The sequence below is a fragment of the Lathamus discolor genome, chromosome 1 (assembly GCF_037157495.1).
Source record: "Lathamus discolor isolate bLatDis1 chromosome 1, bLatDis1.hap1, whole genome shotgun sequence".
Lineage (NCBI taxonomy): Eukaryota > Metazoa > Chordata > Aves > Psittaciformes > Psittacidae > Lathamus > Lathamus discolor.
The window spans coordinates 7,146,716-7,163,223 of NC_088884.1; the positions used below are offsets into that span (position 1 = coordinate 7,146,716).

At 44.5% G+C, this 16,508-nt stretch overlaps 1 protein-coding gene across 2 annotated transcripts in view; it reads right to left on the bottom strand.

The window, feature by feature from the left end:
- Positions 1–8,051: 8,051 nt before the first annotated feature.
- HMGA2 (high mobility group AT-hook 2) overlaps positions 8,052–16,508 on the bottom strand; it is a 122,756-nt gene continuing 114,299 nt past the window's right edge. For both annotated transcript variants that reach the window (XM_065680712.1, XM_065680450.1), the window contains one exon: positions 8,052–11,248. In XM_065680712.1, the coding sequence (XP_065536784.1) occupies positions 11,201–11,248 (48 nt within the window). In that variant the 3' untranslated portion in view covers positions 8,052–11,200. The remainder of the gene's footprint in view (positions 11,249–16,508) is intronic.

The following is a 16,508-nucleotide window of genomic DNA, read 5'->3' on the forward strand; positions in this document are numbered from 1 at the left end:
AAGGCTGGAAAGAAGAGGAGGCTTTTGATTCATATAGAATTGATAGCGTCTATTGAAATTAATTCCATATGGGGAAGTAAGTACTGTCTCCACATAGTAACACCCAGTGTGGAGTACACTGTTGGGTTCAGGCTCTGACTCCGAAAACACTTGAAGGCAGAACATATGTTTTGGGTGGTTTTGAAGATACCACAACCCTTGAGATATCCAAGACAGCATGAATGTGTTTTGTATAACGCATGGATTCCGAAAGAAAAAAATCTCAGAAGGCTTGAAAGTTTTCTCATACACACTGAGCTCAAATGAGTGTTTCTGCAGGGTCATTCCTTGTTTGTCCTTGTACAATGACAATACAGTTCTGCCTTCCAACTGGATCTCATTGAGATCTACTCTAGGTGTTCCGATGGGCCTTTAGAGAACCTACCCCCATCTCCAGGGAAGGGCAGTTAGATATTACTGCTGCTGCATCTCCCTTCTCCTCCTTTCAGCTGAGGAGGCTCTGAAAGTGTTTTGGCCTGAGTCTGATAGGCCGGCTTCTTCAGTGGCATTAGGCAGAGTGGTTCCGCTGAGTTCACAGAGCTACGCAGACTCACACCATCTGGGAAGCTGACACGAAGGATTTACAGTGAAAAAAGTGCATCGCATTTTTATTATTTCCTGATGTTGTTGTTTTGTTATGACATCACGTTCCGGACAGTGATAATTCAAAAGCCTCCTTTTACAGCCTTTTTAATGGGCTGCAAAGATGGATGTTTAGGCTCCTTTCAAAGGCTCGACTGTATAGCTTTCACTCAAGCTCAACCCAGCACGGGCAGAGGCAGCGCAGCAGGACAGAGCCCAACAGCAGTGCTGCTAGAAATGAATATTGGTTTTTAATGAACAAACCCAAACCACAGGAAGAGGCTGGCATGTTTAGTTGCAATATTATCTAGAGCTGAGGGAATCTGATCAGATTTGGGCTTGCAGTCTCCCATGCCCCAATGCCATCACCTACTCCAAATCAGGAAGAGCAACGCTGAGAAACTTTCCAGGTCTCAAAGAAGCTGCTGGATCTTACTTGAACTATTTGTCCGTGATGTCTGTGACATAAGTGCACTCACCGAGGAGCAGGGCTCAGATGAGATCGTTGCTCTCCACTCGAAGTTTAAAATCCTGAGCATTTTATCCTGCTTCCTATCCTCAGCCTGCAAGGAATGCGACTGGACCGAAGGAGCCTGAAGTTAAGTCATGTAGGTGCTACATTCACCACAGTGAGACTTTTCAGGAAGATGAGGAAGCCTGTTTGGTGTAGAAGTATGTTTTGGAAGAATGGCTTGTGATTGAGGACACATGAATTCTTTAGTCTAGACCTCTAATTAGCCTTTCTAATTTAATGAATTGTTCCAGGTGATTTTAAGTAGCAAATGTATTTTTGCCTTTTATTTCCGTGGTTTAGATGTATGCTTATGCTTGTTTGAGGGTTGAGCTGACAGTGTAAGAAATGAATATCTCCTTGCAGGTATGTGATAATATTGTATGAGAGAATGTCAAAGCATAGAATCATAGAATAGAATCATAGAACAGTTAGGGTTGGAAAGGACCTCAAGATCATCTAGTTCCAACCCCCCTGCCATGGGCAGGGACACCTCACACTAAACCATCCCACACAAGGCTTCATCCAACCTGGCCTTGAACACTGCCAGGGATGGAGCACTCACAACCCCCCTGGGCAACCCATTCCAGTGCCTCACCACCCTCACAGGAAAGAATTTCCTCCTTATCTCCAATCTAAGGGACAGGTATGGAAATGCCTTCCTGCTCCAGGCAGCGGGTTCTGCTGGCTCAGAGGGGAGATGTCTATCTAGACTGACTGACCCTTTCCCAGTCTGAAGTTAGCTGCTCCTGTGACACTGGGACACAGAGCCTAAACCCTATTCTGGATTTTATGCACCTGTGTACGCGATGAAGACAAGCGGCTTATTTCCCTTTGGAGACACATCTGGAAGAGGAGTGCAAGGGTTAGAGCAATTGCCCATGAGTAGGAGCTCTCAACAATGTAATTGGAAATGACTCATATTTCCATTTTTGTTTTTGAAGCTAGGTTAACACCACTGTCTCAGCTTCCTGAACAGTCAGTGGGGGGGGATCAGTGATTCATACGACCCAGCTCAAATCCATATTTTAGGAAAGAATGAGTTGCCCTCTGGCTGATGAAAACCTTAGATGAGACATCTAAGTTTTAAATGACTAAAATTTGATTGACACAGATCTTCTAAACGCAGAAAACCTGTTTCATTTGGCTACTCTTTTGACCTTCACGTGGAAAAAAATCTCACTGACTTTCTATCAACACTGAACACATAGAATCATAGAATCATAGAATACTTAGGGTTGGAAAGGACCTCAAGATCATCCACTTCCAACCCCCCTGCCATGGGCAGGGACACCTCACACTAAACCATCCCACACAAGGCTTCATCCAACCTGGCCTTGAACACTGCCAGGGATGGAGCACTCACAACCTCCCTGGGCAACCCATTCCAGTGCCTCACCACCCTAACAGGAAAGAATTTCCTCCTTAGATCCAATCTAAACTTCCCCTGTTTCAGTTTTAACCCGTTACCCCTTGTCCTGTCACTACAGTCCCTGACGAAGAGTCCCTCCCCAGCATCCCTATAGGCCCCCTTCAGACACTGGAAGGCTGCTCTGAGGTCCCCACGCAGCCTTCTCTTCTCCAGGCTGAACAGCCCCAACTTCCTCAGCCTGTCTTCATACGGGAGGTGCTCCAGTCCCCTGCTCATCCTCGTGGCCTCCTCTGGACTTGTTCCAGCAGTTCCATGTCCTTTTTATGTTGAGGACACCAGAACTGCACACAATGCTCCAGGTGAGGCCTCACGAGAGCAGAGTAGAGGGGCAGGATCACCTCCTTCGACCTGCTGGTCAAAGCACTCTTGCTACGCTTTCCTCCGGCGATGCTCCCAGTGATGTCTACAATTGTTCCGCTGCTCCTTTCTTTGCTTCTGTTTTTCTCTTGCCTTTTCGGTGTTTTTTTTTTTTTTCATGTAATTTACTATAATAACAATAAAATGACTTTCACGAGTTTCTGTGTACAGAACAGAGGTTGCAACTTTGGCTCATCTTCACTTCCATGAAAGAGATTACTTACTGCTAACACTCATTGCCATAAGCAACTCCAGTAAGATTTCAGCCAGCTCCCTAGCACTGTTTTCTTCTCTGCCTCTGTCATTCATAGGTACCCCATTTGTGCCTATTTAGCCTCATGATTTTGCAGATTTTGGTGTTACCGGAAAAGGCATTACTGATCCACAGTTACTTTCAGGGCTGCCCGTACCGGAGTGTATTTAAGACTTTGAGATTCCCCATAATGCCGAGTTCAGAAAAGTACAAAGGTAAATCTGTGCACTACAAGCTGATCTAAGTCAGACTTCATGAAAAAAGAATGCAGTAGTAGAGGTCAACCTTTCCAGGTCAAGGCTAATTACTGAAAAGAATGGGAACAGCCTTGAAGTTGTTAAGGGAAAGGGGATAGACAGAAGATTATGAATGCTTCCTGTGCTCCACAGGAAATGAAAACTTCCTATTTTCCTTTCTTGAGCCTATTTCCTATCAAAATCAAGGGCTCTACCATTTAATTGTGTGAATCGGTTAAGAAAGATGGGGACTGTTCTCATGTAATACACACGTATAACTGAATCGAGGTGTTTTGTGTCAAATTCTGACAGAAGGAAGCCAGCTTCCATTCCCAGCACGGATAATGAAGTGCTGATGAAGCAAAGTAATTCTAAGGATTTTAACCAGAAACTGTAACTTTTGCCCCTATAAAACTGTGAATAGCGATGCTCTGAAACTTATTTATGAAACAAATGTCCTTATTGGTCCGGATAACACGAGGCTTCTGACATTCATTCTTACCCTGTGCTGTGTCATTGCTGTACTGTTGTTGTAAGTACAGTAGAACACTTTGCTGAGCGTGCCAGAATCACACGTCACGGAGAATCAGCAGAAGTTTTTGAAAAATCTTAAAAAAACCACCCTTTTTTTAAAGTATTGCAAAGACACAGTCACAATTACGGTCTGTGGTAAAGCTCCTTGCACCCAAAGGCGAAGAGATGCGTATTATGGTTCTAAACTGTTTGTAAAGGTGACAGTGGGGTTTTTGTTATGGGCACCTCAAACTCAAGTTCTGTGTCATCAGCTTTGCCACACACAGTCCTGTTTAGAGCAAGACCCCTTTCTCCCCCCAGAGAAGTAAGGTGACCTGTTGACATGCCATTGTGGTACCTCTGAGACCTATGGGGACTATAACTGGGCAGGGAGGTGGATCTCCAGGACATCGCTGGTAACACAACAACCACCATATTTGGTTCTGCTTTTCTCCCGTCTTTTCCTGGTTTGGGGAGACCAGAAGTCTGGATGGCAGAGGCAGATGCCAGCAGGTGACATTCCCCAGGTCTTGGATCTCACTGAGGTTACGCTGTGTTTGTTGGGATATAAATGCCAAACCTAAACCATCCCAAAGAGGGCACATCACGAATCTTTGGCAAAAACAATCTTATTAACAGCGCTTAGATAGAGATTCATTTGTCTTGGCCCCAAGCACAGCTGCAGTCTAGGAGTGTTAATGCACTGTAAACACCTTTAGAGCATGTCAGGCCTCATAAAATCCCTGTCTCAGACTATGTTGTAGCTTTAAAGACAATACTCTTCAGGTAAGCAGGACCAAAGGAACTCCTTCTATGCGTCTGCTGAGATGATCTGTTTTTAAATATTAATTTTTTTTGGTTTGGTTATGTGATATTGCTAAAAAACGTGGGTTTATGGCAAATGTGTTCCAATGCAATAAAAAAGTGCTTATTTTTCAGCCCACACCCTGAACTAAGAACAAAACGCCTTAAGGGACTATATATATATTTAATTGATTTTCTGAATCAACCCCCCCTACGATTAAAATCATAACCTTTGGTGGTCCCACATAACGTTTTGAAGCTGACATTCATACATAACGTAACGTAATCTTGTTTTTCGATGGGACTTCTGCATTTGCTAGGTTTCCTCTCTGGCTAATGAATGGTTCTCCCTGCCATTGATTTTTCAGACCCACCCAGCTTTCATTTGTTATTTTTTGTCACCGATTATTTTAATAGTGTGCTACATTAAGTGTAGCATATTTTTTTATTCCTGCTCTAGCTTTACCCTATCTGTAATTAACAATGGAAAGCTCCTCCTATATATGACAATGCTAACGCTTTTAGCTGTGCTTAATTAGCTCCATCTTTGTAGGAAAGCAGTGTCGAAGACTTGTGTGTTATCTCCTGATGTTTCGGTTTCCCCTTTTGCTAGCAGATAGCAGCTGATGATAACCTTGTGCTACAGGTCTGGGGAACAACCATCAGCAGCTTTATTTTAGAGCGTAAACAGGCAGATTGCTTCCCACTTAGCCTGCTGCCTCAGTGGACCGTTATCTTCAGGCTAACTATAATTGCATTCATGTTAATTACAGGAAGATGCTTTCTTTTTCTTGAATAATGGAACAAGCGCACTGCAAACCTGGAGCACTAAAGGGTGGGAAAAGCATTAAATCACAGGTGGGAATGAAAGAAATGAAAACAAATTTCCACTACACCAAAAGGTTGTTTGGGCGACAAAAAGGAATCAAAGTGGGAATGAAAAAGACATGTTAAACCTCACTGCCACATGGAGGTGTATCAGCCTGGCAGGTAAGAGAAACAGCACAGCTTGTTACACCAGCTGGAGGATGTGAGTTTGGTCAGAGCAACAACTTGGCCAGAACTGTTGCCAGAGAGGTCCTGGAGCAAGATGGAGTGCGTGCATGGGGCAGCTTTGCTCCTCATGCACCCCTGAGTGAGGTGGGGTAGCAAAGGGATGGGGGGTTCCCTGTCACTAGTGTCTCTTAGCATGGCACATAGCCCATGGGTCCAGGAGTCAGGCAGGAACAGAGCATTAACCCACACTGACCGTGCCAGGGATGAAATGTCCAGACAGCAAGGATGACTGTATTTTTCAGGCAACGTATATAACACACAGTGTCAGACATTCATTTGACTGAGCAAGTTGAGGTAATGATTTGGGTTGGAAGGGACCTCAGAGCTCATCTGGTTCCAACCCCCCCCCAGCCATGGGCAGGGACACCTTCCACTAGAGCAGGTTGCTCCAAGCCCCATCCAGCCTGGGCTTGAACACTGCCAAGGATGGGGCAGCCACAGCTTCTCTGGGCACCCTGTTCAATAAAGTTTCAATTGCTATTATTTCTGGATCAAGAAGGCACATAGAAATCGGAACTTCATTTGTACCGAAGGCCTTATGACAAAGTACTTTTGTGCATTTGACAATTAACGTGATCAGGAAGATGGTCGGAGATAAAAAAAAAGACGAATTGAGCGGCAGTTCTTCATCTATGTATGCAGAGGTGCCAGGGTGAGACACATTCCTTCACTCAGGTTTCAGGCGACGCCTGAGGTGTGACGGATCTGGCTCCACTCTTGTGATCAGAGAAACACGTTGCCGTTGAGCTGGATCCTGTCTGTAATGATGACCAGAGCAGATGTTTCGGGTTTCAAAAAAGCTACGGACAATTAAATTGCTGTGCGAGGCACTGGCAGCGCCAGCTTTCAGTAATTCCCCGTCTCCGTGTGGATGTGATGTGATGGGAGTGGAAAGCAAAAGCAGAAACTTAATATGACCCTTGCCACAGGCATCTTGGATAAAGCACTCTTGGCTGCTAGACAAACACAGGCCTTCATCCTGCAGAAGCTGATTAGTTTTATACACACAAATAGTCCCACTGTGGCATGAAGCGTGCAGAAGTTTATTGGAGGATGCCCCGAGAAAGGAAGTGGGAGTGCAGCAAGCTGGAGGAATGACTAATAAGTAGAGGGGAGTTAAGCAGAGGGTAGCAGAAGTTCAGCTACTTGGCTGATCCATTAGGTGGGTGGGTTACAGCTGGAGCATCACATCAGATAAAGCAACAGGAAGACCTGAATGATGGCAGCCACAGGGAAGAAGACCACCAGGAAGTCAGAGAAGTGGAATGATTCTTTAGTACCACCGAGGAGGGCGAGAAAGGAAGATACACAGTGTGAGGAACGCAATTACTCACATGTCTGACTCAGGACTGAATGGGTGTTACTTCTTTACGCTTTCTTTTGCGATCGTGTTTTGGTTATTTTACAAGTAAACAAGTCCAAAGAGAACATGCCGTGAAGCCCTTGGGAAAGCAGAGGTTACTAGGCCAAAGGAGATTAGGGAGAGAGTTTGCAAATGAGTGAACACAAAGAATGTGTAAACCTAAACATCTGAGGAATTAACATCTGAACAACCACCTTAGGCGAGAGAGGCGGAGTTGCAAATATGAATCAATGGACATGCACCGCTATCTTTAAAACTCTCTATAATAGGCAGGAGGGCCATATAAGAGCAAATGAAGAGAAGAAGCCAGAAGAATCCTGCCCAACTTGCCTGTGCCCTCCTTGCTGGGGAGGAGGCTTTTAATGCAGAGTTTCCTGAGCTCCTCAATTTGTGCCCCGGCCCATAACCCTGTCTTTGCTGCTCTGAGTACCTGCTCTTTTTAACCTGATGGCTGCAGAACGAAGACTCCATAAACTTGGATGCAGACTGATCTTGCCTAAAAAGAGGAGAAGGCTCATCATCTTGGTGGATCCCCAAGAAGCAGGTCTGAGGCCAGTCAACAACACCCATTTCAGCTTGGCCCTTGCTATGGTGTTTCCTGCCTGGTGGGCAAGACTGCAGCATCCAGAGTGCATGGCTTAGCCCTTAGCTCGGCACGGCGAGTCCCAGACCAGGAATGGGTGCCTCACCTTTAGGGGAGAGCCATAGCATATGTCCATCTGCTGAGCACCTGGGGTCCCTAACAGCAAGTGCACTTCTTCTCAGGCACATGCCTACGGTCCTGGGACAAAAAAAGAAGACTCCTTGCATGCAAAGCTTTCACAAAGTTGGCCACTGTGACCAAACTTTATTACCCATTTTATGGAACTGTGACAAAAAGTCTAAGAATCAAACAACATGGGGATCACAGAGGCTATTATGTTTATTGTGCTGAACAGACTGTGATAATCCATTAAAGGAACATTTTCAACAAGCAAGCGATTTGAAGTACAATCATAGACAGCAACTCTACACGAAGAACAAAGCGTAAAGTTAGAAGACACTCAAAAGAAAAAGTAAACTGTAGTTAAACATCTTGAAGCGTTTCTTTTTTTTCTTCCTGCAAACACACCTCTCTTGCAGAAATGGTAAAGAGTTAAATGTCCAGTCTTAGTTAGCAGTGGCCACCGACAGCAAAGAACAGTCGTATAAAATTTATCTCCCACAAAAATAAACTATATATATAAAAAATTTTATGATGTTCTCACTGATTCAATGGCCACATGCAATTTTTCAGTCTGAAAAAAATGAGGTATAGTAGGCCCTAAGAGGTAGTAATGTGTTTTGATTGTACTACAATACAGAGAAAATACAAGATTCAGTTCATCAGAGTGGTAAGTCTCTCAGAGGCTGGAGTGTGACACACACCCAGCCATCATTTCTGTGTCATCCACTGAATACTGTGGTTTTAAGAAATGCAAAAATAAAACCCCAAAAGGGACTTGCTTAAGGCTTGATTCGATGCCCTTTGAAGTCAGCAGAATTCCTTCTACCACCTTCAAGTGACACTGGATTTGGCCTGTTAGAGCTACCGTATAGCTAGGATTATTTCTCTTTCACTCGGTATTAACGTGTCTAGTTGTAATACTCTGATCAGCTCTTTCTCAGCGATTTCCGCCACTGAACCCTCTGTGGGCTTTCAAGGAGGGTCCGTATTTCTCGACACTGCCTCTGGGAAGAAGCCAGTAAGTAGTTATCTTTAACTGCATTTGGCGTGGTACTAAAGCCATACTAACAGACGCCTTCCTGAGAAACTACCCCTGGCCCGGTTATTAATACAATGGTAAAAAGTACTGACTAGGAAAGAGAGGAAGAAGAGAAATAAAACAGAACTAGAGAAAGCAGAATAGGAGGAAAGAGAAGGAACAACAAAAGTGAGAGAGAGAAGAATAAAAAAACCTCTACATAAGAAGCATTTAAAATAAATCTGGCTGAAACATATTACAAAATCACATTTGTGTAAAATACACGAAAATACTTGTCAAGTATTTTCTTACAATCTACTAATTTCTTCTCTTTTAAACACATATTTGTGATTGCATTATGCAAAAGCTGAGCTTGTTGCTTCCCACCTACAAAGCTTCAAGTTTCTTTGAAGGGTTCTTTTTTTTTTTGTTCTTTTTTTTTTTGGGTTTTTTTTTTTTTTGTTTTTTTGTTTTTTTTTTTTTTTAATACGAAAGTAATTTAAAATGTGTTCATTTTCCACACGTTATTTTACAAAAATAGTTTTCAATTAGGGATTAGTTGCAGTCCTAACTGTTTCCAACGTCTCAAAACTAATGCTGAAAGTAACAAGTTCATTCTATTTAAAGTCTGGAGGTAGGTCTTTGTCAATCGATTAGTCCATTTCTTTAAACAATTCATTTGAGGTACAAACTTGGACAGTAATATTTAAACATTACAGCTAAATTGTTTTCTATGTCATGTAGTGTCATTGCAGAAAATTATCCTCACAAACCTATCAGCAATTCAGTACAAAAATATATTCAAGTTAACAGTACATTACACAGAAGTCTAGCAGAGAATAGGGTAAGTACATTAAAAAAAACATCAACAAAACAAAACAAAACAAAAAAAAAAACCAAACCAAGAGAAAGAAAAATACATAGTCATGCCAAAACACGATGAAGATATTGCTTCCTTAACCGCAATTACGTGTGGAAGTAGAAAGAAGGGGAAAATGCAGATACTCGTGATTATCTACCCAGTAAGAATTTCCTGCATTGAATGTGTATAGCAGCATGTATTTATCAGTCTGTTGAGTTCTTTGTAAAAATCAGAGGTAGCACTGAATAGTGGGGTAATATTGCATCTGGTGCTAAAAGTGCTGCTTTGAATGAAACGATGGAAAAATGTCACCGGCACCGAGGTGCTCAGTGAACCATCCTATGTCAAAATACATTGCTTAAAGTAATGCACGAGCTTAGCTGAGGTACGTGGTGTTTGTTCTTACATCAGGACTGGTGAGTACTGAGGAGAGATGCAATTCTTTTGAAATACTGGTATGGGGTGAGTGGAATTAGGCGAAACTAAGCAAAACATCTGGATTATTTTTGTTAGGACAAATACACGGTTAATTCTGAGGTACCTTTCTGTATGTTTTAAAACACTTTTCTCAATAAAGACGTAGTCATTAATGGCATAAGGTGTTTGGTGTCAGTCATTTTTGTCTCCATAGAAAATGCCTGGATCTACAGAAAGCCAACTCTGGCTTCCTATCGTCCAGAAGATGAGGGCTGTTCATTTCGTTCACTACTACTTCTGCTGATATGTTTGTATCTATTACTATACAACGTATCTTTGTCTTTCTTCCCTTTTGCAAAATGAAAGTACCTTTTTCGTGTTGATTTCTTTCTTCTGCTTACCAGCTGAATGAAGTGAAAGATCAGCTTTCAATTTTTTTCCTGAAATAACAGTAAGTCTTTAAAAAAAAAAAAAATAAAAAAAAAAAAATCAAGTACAAGTCTACAAGAAGGTTACAAGAGAGAAAAGAGTAGTATCTATTCCCTATCTTTGGTGTTCTAAAACAGGGAGTTCACTAAGTAGGGAGTGGGTTCCTGGAAGAGTTGCAAGGCTTTAGTGTTACACACACAGCCTTTCCTATTTCAATGCCCATTCTAATGACTATGTTACAAGTTAATTGTTTATATGCAGTGCAGTGAATGACATAAACCTGATGCGGAGCAATTTTTGACCCACTCACCATTACTTAGCAGCTCAAATGAACTATTAGTAGGTTAAGAGAAAAGAAAACAGTAATTAAAGGTTGCATCGTTAATCTGTGTCCCCTTTGTGTTACAGCAGTTTTTCACTAAACCTGGGACTGCGAAGGGATTACAAAAAAGATGATTAGTCAAATCCTTTTCAAGGTTATGCAATTCTCCCTGCCCACCCCCCCCCCCCCCCTCCCAAAAGTGGAAAGACCATGGCAATAGAAAATAAGTGGTCAAGGCAGTGTCTTCTCCCTTCAAAAGACCCAACTGCTGATGAGGTAGAAATTGCATGGTGCGGTCTCCTAGTCTTCCTCTGCAGACTCTTGTGAGGACGTTTCTTCAGTCTCTTCCTAGAATACACAAACAGGAAAAATAAATGCTGCGGCAACTGTGTGTCTTATGCGGCTGAGCTAACAAAATGTCCTTTACAGCTGCTGCGACGTCTCCAGAAGCCACCTTCGGAAGGAGGTGTAGGTCCCCTACTCTCTGATCCCCCCTACCAGGCTTTCCACCTACCCCAGGGGGTGCCAAGAAAAGGGAATCTGTGCCATGCTCTGTCAAGGGCCTCTTACGGCCAGAAGACATCAACAGCTAGAACATGGAAAGCATTTTGAGCAGGTAAGCTAAGGCTCTGGGAAGCTTTCTCCTCCTTGTAGGCTGTTCTCCTCCGCCCTAGTGCTGCCTTCATGTTTGCCTTCAGCAGGCCTGACCAAACGCGATGCTCTTACATTGCTTATTTAACAAATGTGCAGTACCTTTCAGGACACGGGTGGTAAACTGGGGGCAATAAACATTTCTAATGAAAGGGGCTGTCAGTGAAAAGTTGTTTTTTATCATCGCCTAAGACAGCACGTGAAAAAGATCTAGGAAGACGAGGAATTTACCCCCTCAGCCAACTGCGACCTTTGAAGAATGACCAGCTTAAAACAGCTTATAACAGTCTTCATACTTTAATAGATTTGATTTTCCACATGGCTTCATTTTGTCTGGGTGGCTAACTGACACAATTTATAACTCTCTTCCTTTCCCAGGCCACTACAGTACACCATTCAGCAAAGCATGCCTTAAAGCTTGCTTGCGTTATATGACCAAACTTCCATTCATTAGTGTTTGAAACACCTCAGCTGTGAAGGGCTCCTAAATGCTACCATGTGTGACACTACTGCGGAGGAGCAGCATCAAGGAAAAACACTGGGCTTTAATCACAGGCCACTGCTCACTGCAATCCCCTTTCAAAAGGTTTTAACCTTCCCCCCCCGCCACCTCCCCACAAGAAAAGACTGAAAAAAGCTGTAAATCCAGGAAATAAACAGAAGTATAAATGAATGGATGACAGCTTAAAAAATATAACCATAGCAGCATCAAGCCATGAGATTTCACACTGGTTTTGTTTAGTCTGCTTTGGGTTATGTGGGAAATGTGAAAAGCATGAAGCGAACGGTCCCCCTTCTCCCTTCAAACCCCTACCCCCTGCTAAAGCTTGGGCCTCAGATATTTAAGCCAGTAGGTTTATACCTCTTGACTAGGAAACAGTCCATGACGCTGGGGTACCCTCTCAAGCACCAGGCACAAAGAAAGATGTAGCATGATCAAAGCCGTGGATAGAGGAAAGAGAGCAAAGTCAAGCGTCAGCTGCCCTCTGACCCTGAATTTTCAATTGACATTTAGATTCCAGAAGACACCGATCTATCATGCAGAGGAACAATCTCTTCCTCACAACTCACGGCCACTTGCGGCAGTGTTATAACCAGAGTGCTGCTATGGAAATGGTCCCCAGCTCACAAAATGAACAAGCAAACTTTACTCCATCCCTGGCGGCACTGGGGGACCGGAGCTCACACTCCATCGAATCCCATTAACGCGTAAAGGATTTTCCCTGCTTATCTTCCTCCCAGAACGGGGACTGTGACTGTGACAACATGTAAGTCAAGAAGAAAAATGGTACGTACAGGCATCTAATGAAGGGCTGATTTGGGTTGCCTGTGGAGAGACCGCGCAAAGTACGTTGGTTTGAGCCTTGGTAATTCAGAACTCAGGGTGATCACGGCAAACACTGGCTTTGCCTCCAAGCCAAGTATTTCAGTTCAAAATTACAACCGTGGGTTCTGTGCTCTTAACACGATAGAGGTAGACATGGCTTGGTATTTGATGGCGACCACATGCTCAATTCCTCACAGCAACTCTGTCAGCCCTGAGCCTCTCCTCATTGCTTCCCAAGATGGCAAGTGCACACGTGAGTGTGGAGCAGCAGCTCCCTGTTTTATGCTTGGCTTGTCATGAAACCTGATGGGCTCATTTTCCGTGAAGGTAGACTTCCGATCACAGCATAGAGAAGGATGGGGGAGAGGCAAAGTATCTGGAAGGACTTACTTCAGAGCCCAGCCAGGGTGGCCACAGAGAGCTATTTTAGTTGTAAGGTGGGCTGATGCCAACCGTATGAAGTTCAACCACGACAAGTGCAAGGTCCTACATCTGGGTCGGAGCAATCCCAGGCACAGCTACAGACTGGGCAAAGAAGAGATTCAGAGCGGCCCTGCAGAGAAGGACTTGGGGGTGCTGGTCGATGAGAAAATGAACATGAGCCGGCTGCAGTGTGCGCTCGCAGCCCAGAAAGCCAACCGTATCCTGGGCTGCATCAAAAGGAGCGTGACCAGCAGGACGAAGGAGGTGATCCTGCCCCTCTACTCTGCTCTTGTGAGACCTCACCTGGAGTACTGTGTGCAGTTCTGGTGTCCTCAACATAAAAAGGACATGGAACTGCTGGAACAAGTCCAGAGGAGGCCACGAGGATGATCAGGGGACTGGAGCACCTCCCGTATGGAGACAGGCTGAGGAAGTTGGGGCTGTTGAGCCTGGAGAAGAGAAGGCTGCATGGAGACCTCATAGCAGCCTTCCAGTATCTGAAGGGGGCCTACAGGAATGCTGGGGAGGGACTCTTCATCAGGGACTGCAGTGACAGGACAAGGGGTAACGGGTTAAAACTGAAACAGGGGAAGTTTAGATTGGATATAAGGAGGAAATTCTTTCCTGTTAGGGTGGTGAGGCACTGGAATGGGTTGCCCAGGGAGGTTGTGAGTGCTCCATCCCTGGCAGTGTTCAAGGCCAGGTTGGATGAAGCCTTGTGTGGGATGGTTTAGTGTGAGGTGTCCCTGTCCATGGCAGGGGGGTTGGAACTGGATGATCTTGAGGTCCTTTCCAACCCTAACTGTTCTATGATTCTATGATTAGTTTAAGAGTTGCCTACTCTAATGATTTTTACTGTCAAACTCACAATATTTCTTTCACTGATAGTCCCTGCTCCATTTACCATGAAAATTAATGAGAAGCTCTTCCTTCATGTGTATATATATATATATATATATATATATGTTCATGTAATGAGGGACGAGTTTCTCTCATCTGTGTACACACATGCAAATGTGTGTACCTGTAGTACCTGGAAGGATGAGAAATAAAAAAATCAAGCTAACCTCCCCCAAATTCATGTAATACTTATTACATTACTTATGTAATAATTATTAAATAATGATCTAATTATTAAAAACATTTGATACCAGCAGACTTTGAATTCACATCAGTCCTGGGAAAGACTTTTTTAATGAAGAAAAGCTGCCAAAGGGATCAGATTGTTGTGCAGCAAAAAGAAAACTTTCCTTCATTAAGTTCATTCCTTGCAAAAGCCTAGGATAGCTCAGTTACAGACGGGTGGTTTTAAGCCAGCCTATCATGTAAGTCCCTTGTCAAGGCACAGATGGAGACATGATTGCTGCTCTGAAGGGCTTACAATTCAAACAAAGGGATAATACAAATCAGACATATATGCATGGAGGGACCCAAAGGAAGAAGCAAGTAGAGGTTCTGAAAGAGAAAATGCAAATGTGTAAGACCAGAACACAGGGGGAATTTTTGCAGTTGTGCAAAACTGGTTGCAAGTTATCAGAAGATTGTGCAGCTGCGATCCTTAACCCACCCTATGCCTCTACAGCACCCACAAGCACACGCCTCCCCAAAAGATGGAGGGGGGCAGGCGTTTTGAACAGTGCACCCCCTTGTTGCAAACCAGCTCTGTGCTGAGTCATTCCAGCCAGAGATTCACTGAAGTGCATTGCTTGGCACGTCAGGGCACTGGGCACCTCAGGGGAAGGATGCTTTACCACCAGTTAGCACCCTCCCAGACCCACCAAGGTCGATGGCCTAGCCATGTATCGTAGGATCAGTCCCCGGGCCAAAAGCGGAACACTTTGTAAGTGCAGAAGTGCTTCTGATCAAGTTGAAGAGAAGGGCAAAACTCAAGAAGGAAAGCGCGGTCATTAGAGCAGACATCAGAAATCCAAGTCATTCAGTCACAGCACGATAGCCACGCAGAGCATAAATTCAGCACCACCACCGCCACAGGAAACGCTCAGCCGAGAAGCAAAGGTTTCACGTTGCAGGGCAGCCTTAATTCAGGTTGTTCTCACCTTTTAGGTGCATTCACTGCAGTTGTGGAGACAGAATGGTGACATGCGTTAATTGAGCGTAAATGCTCATTGACCCAGTTTTGCCTTGAACTGCTACTCCCCTGGTTATTCGTTTTCTGCTCCAGCAAGCTGGGGAGCAGCTGGGCTATGGACTGCAAAGAGAAACCTGAGAAAGCTTCAGACCGGGTCAAACCTGGCTAACAGGGAAGCCACAGCCAAGCAGAGCTCAGGTAAATAGGACAAGCACCTGAAGGGCAAGGTAAATACCTCCATGCACAACTCAGGCTTTACTCCCTGCTGCTAAGACGATATCCCAGGTAGTTGCCTGTGCATCTGTGTGCCCCACATATGTGCATCCTCAGGGGCTGACTGGCATGACAATGTGCTGCAGAAGCAGCTTTACTTTGCCCCACGCATGCTTATCACAGAGTGATATTGCAAGACAAGCTGCAAGCTCTAAGACAAACACCCTGAGCTGTTTCCTCCCTTAGTTGCTGTAACTGCCCTACCGAGCAGGGAGTGATGGGGAGCTGCTGTCTCTCCCACAAAAAGAGCACCAAGAAGGCTTTCTCCAAAGCTCCTATGTGCACAAATGTTTAACAGGTCTTTTCTGGAGGGATAACGCTGGCAAGTGTCTGGCAGATGTGGACACTGGACTGGGACCCTCATGCCTGTTTGATGTTGGGCCCAGAAGAAGATAAAGGACAAATGCTTCACAATGGCTCAAAGCAGGTATTTGCCCTCTGAAGGGCTACTCTGCAGGGGGGCTGGCACCACAGTTGTTGGCCCTGATTTCACAGTGGTGAAGGTAACAAAAAGGACCGGGAAGCAGGACAGCAGGCTTCAGTCACAAGTGCTCTCTGCAGCCAGCATGTCTATTTCAACTTGCCCGGCACACAATCTCATAACATGCTATCCTTGGTGGGGATCTGCTTGCCTGAAGATAGGAGCCCAGGGCTGCTTTAGATGCCCAGGGTATTTCATCCGGTATCTAGCAGCCAGGCCAGAAGGGTCCTGGTCTTCTGTGTCATGCCTGCCTGCCTTGTGTGGATGTCTCTGATCCCCTGGGACACCTAAAAGGGCACAGACCAGCAGTGTTGAAACGTGTGGCCCCGCTAACCCTGTCCAGAGTGACAATGATCCCTGCTTT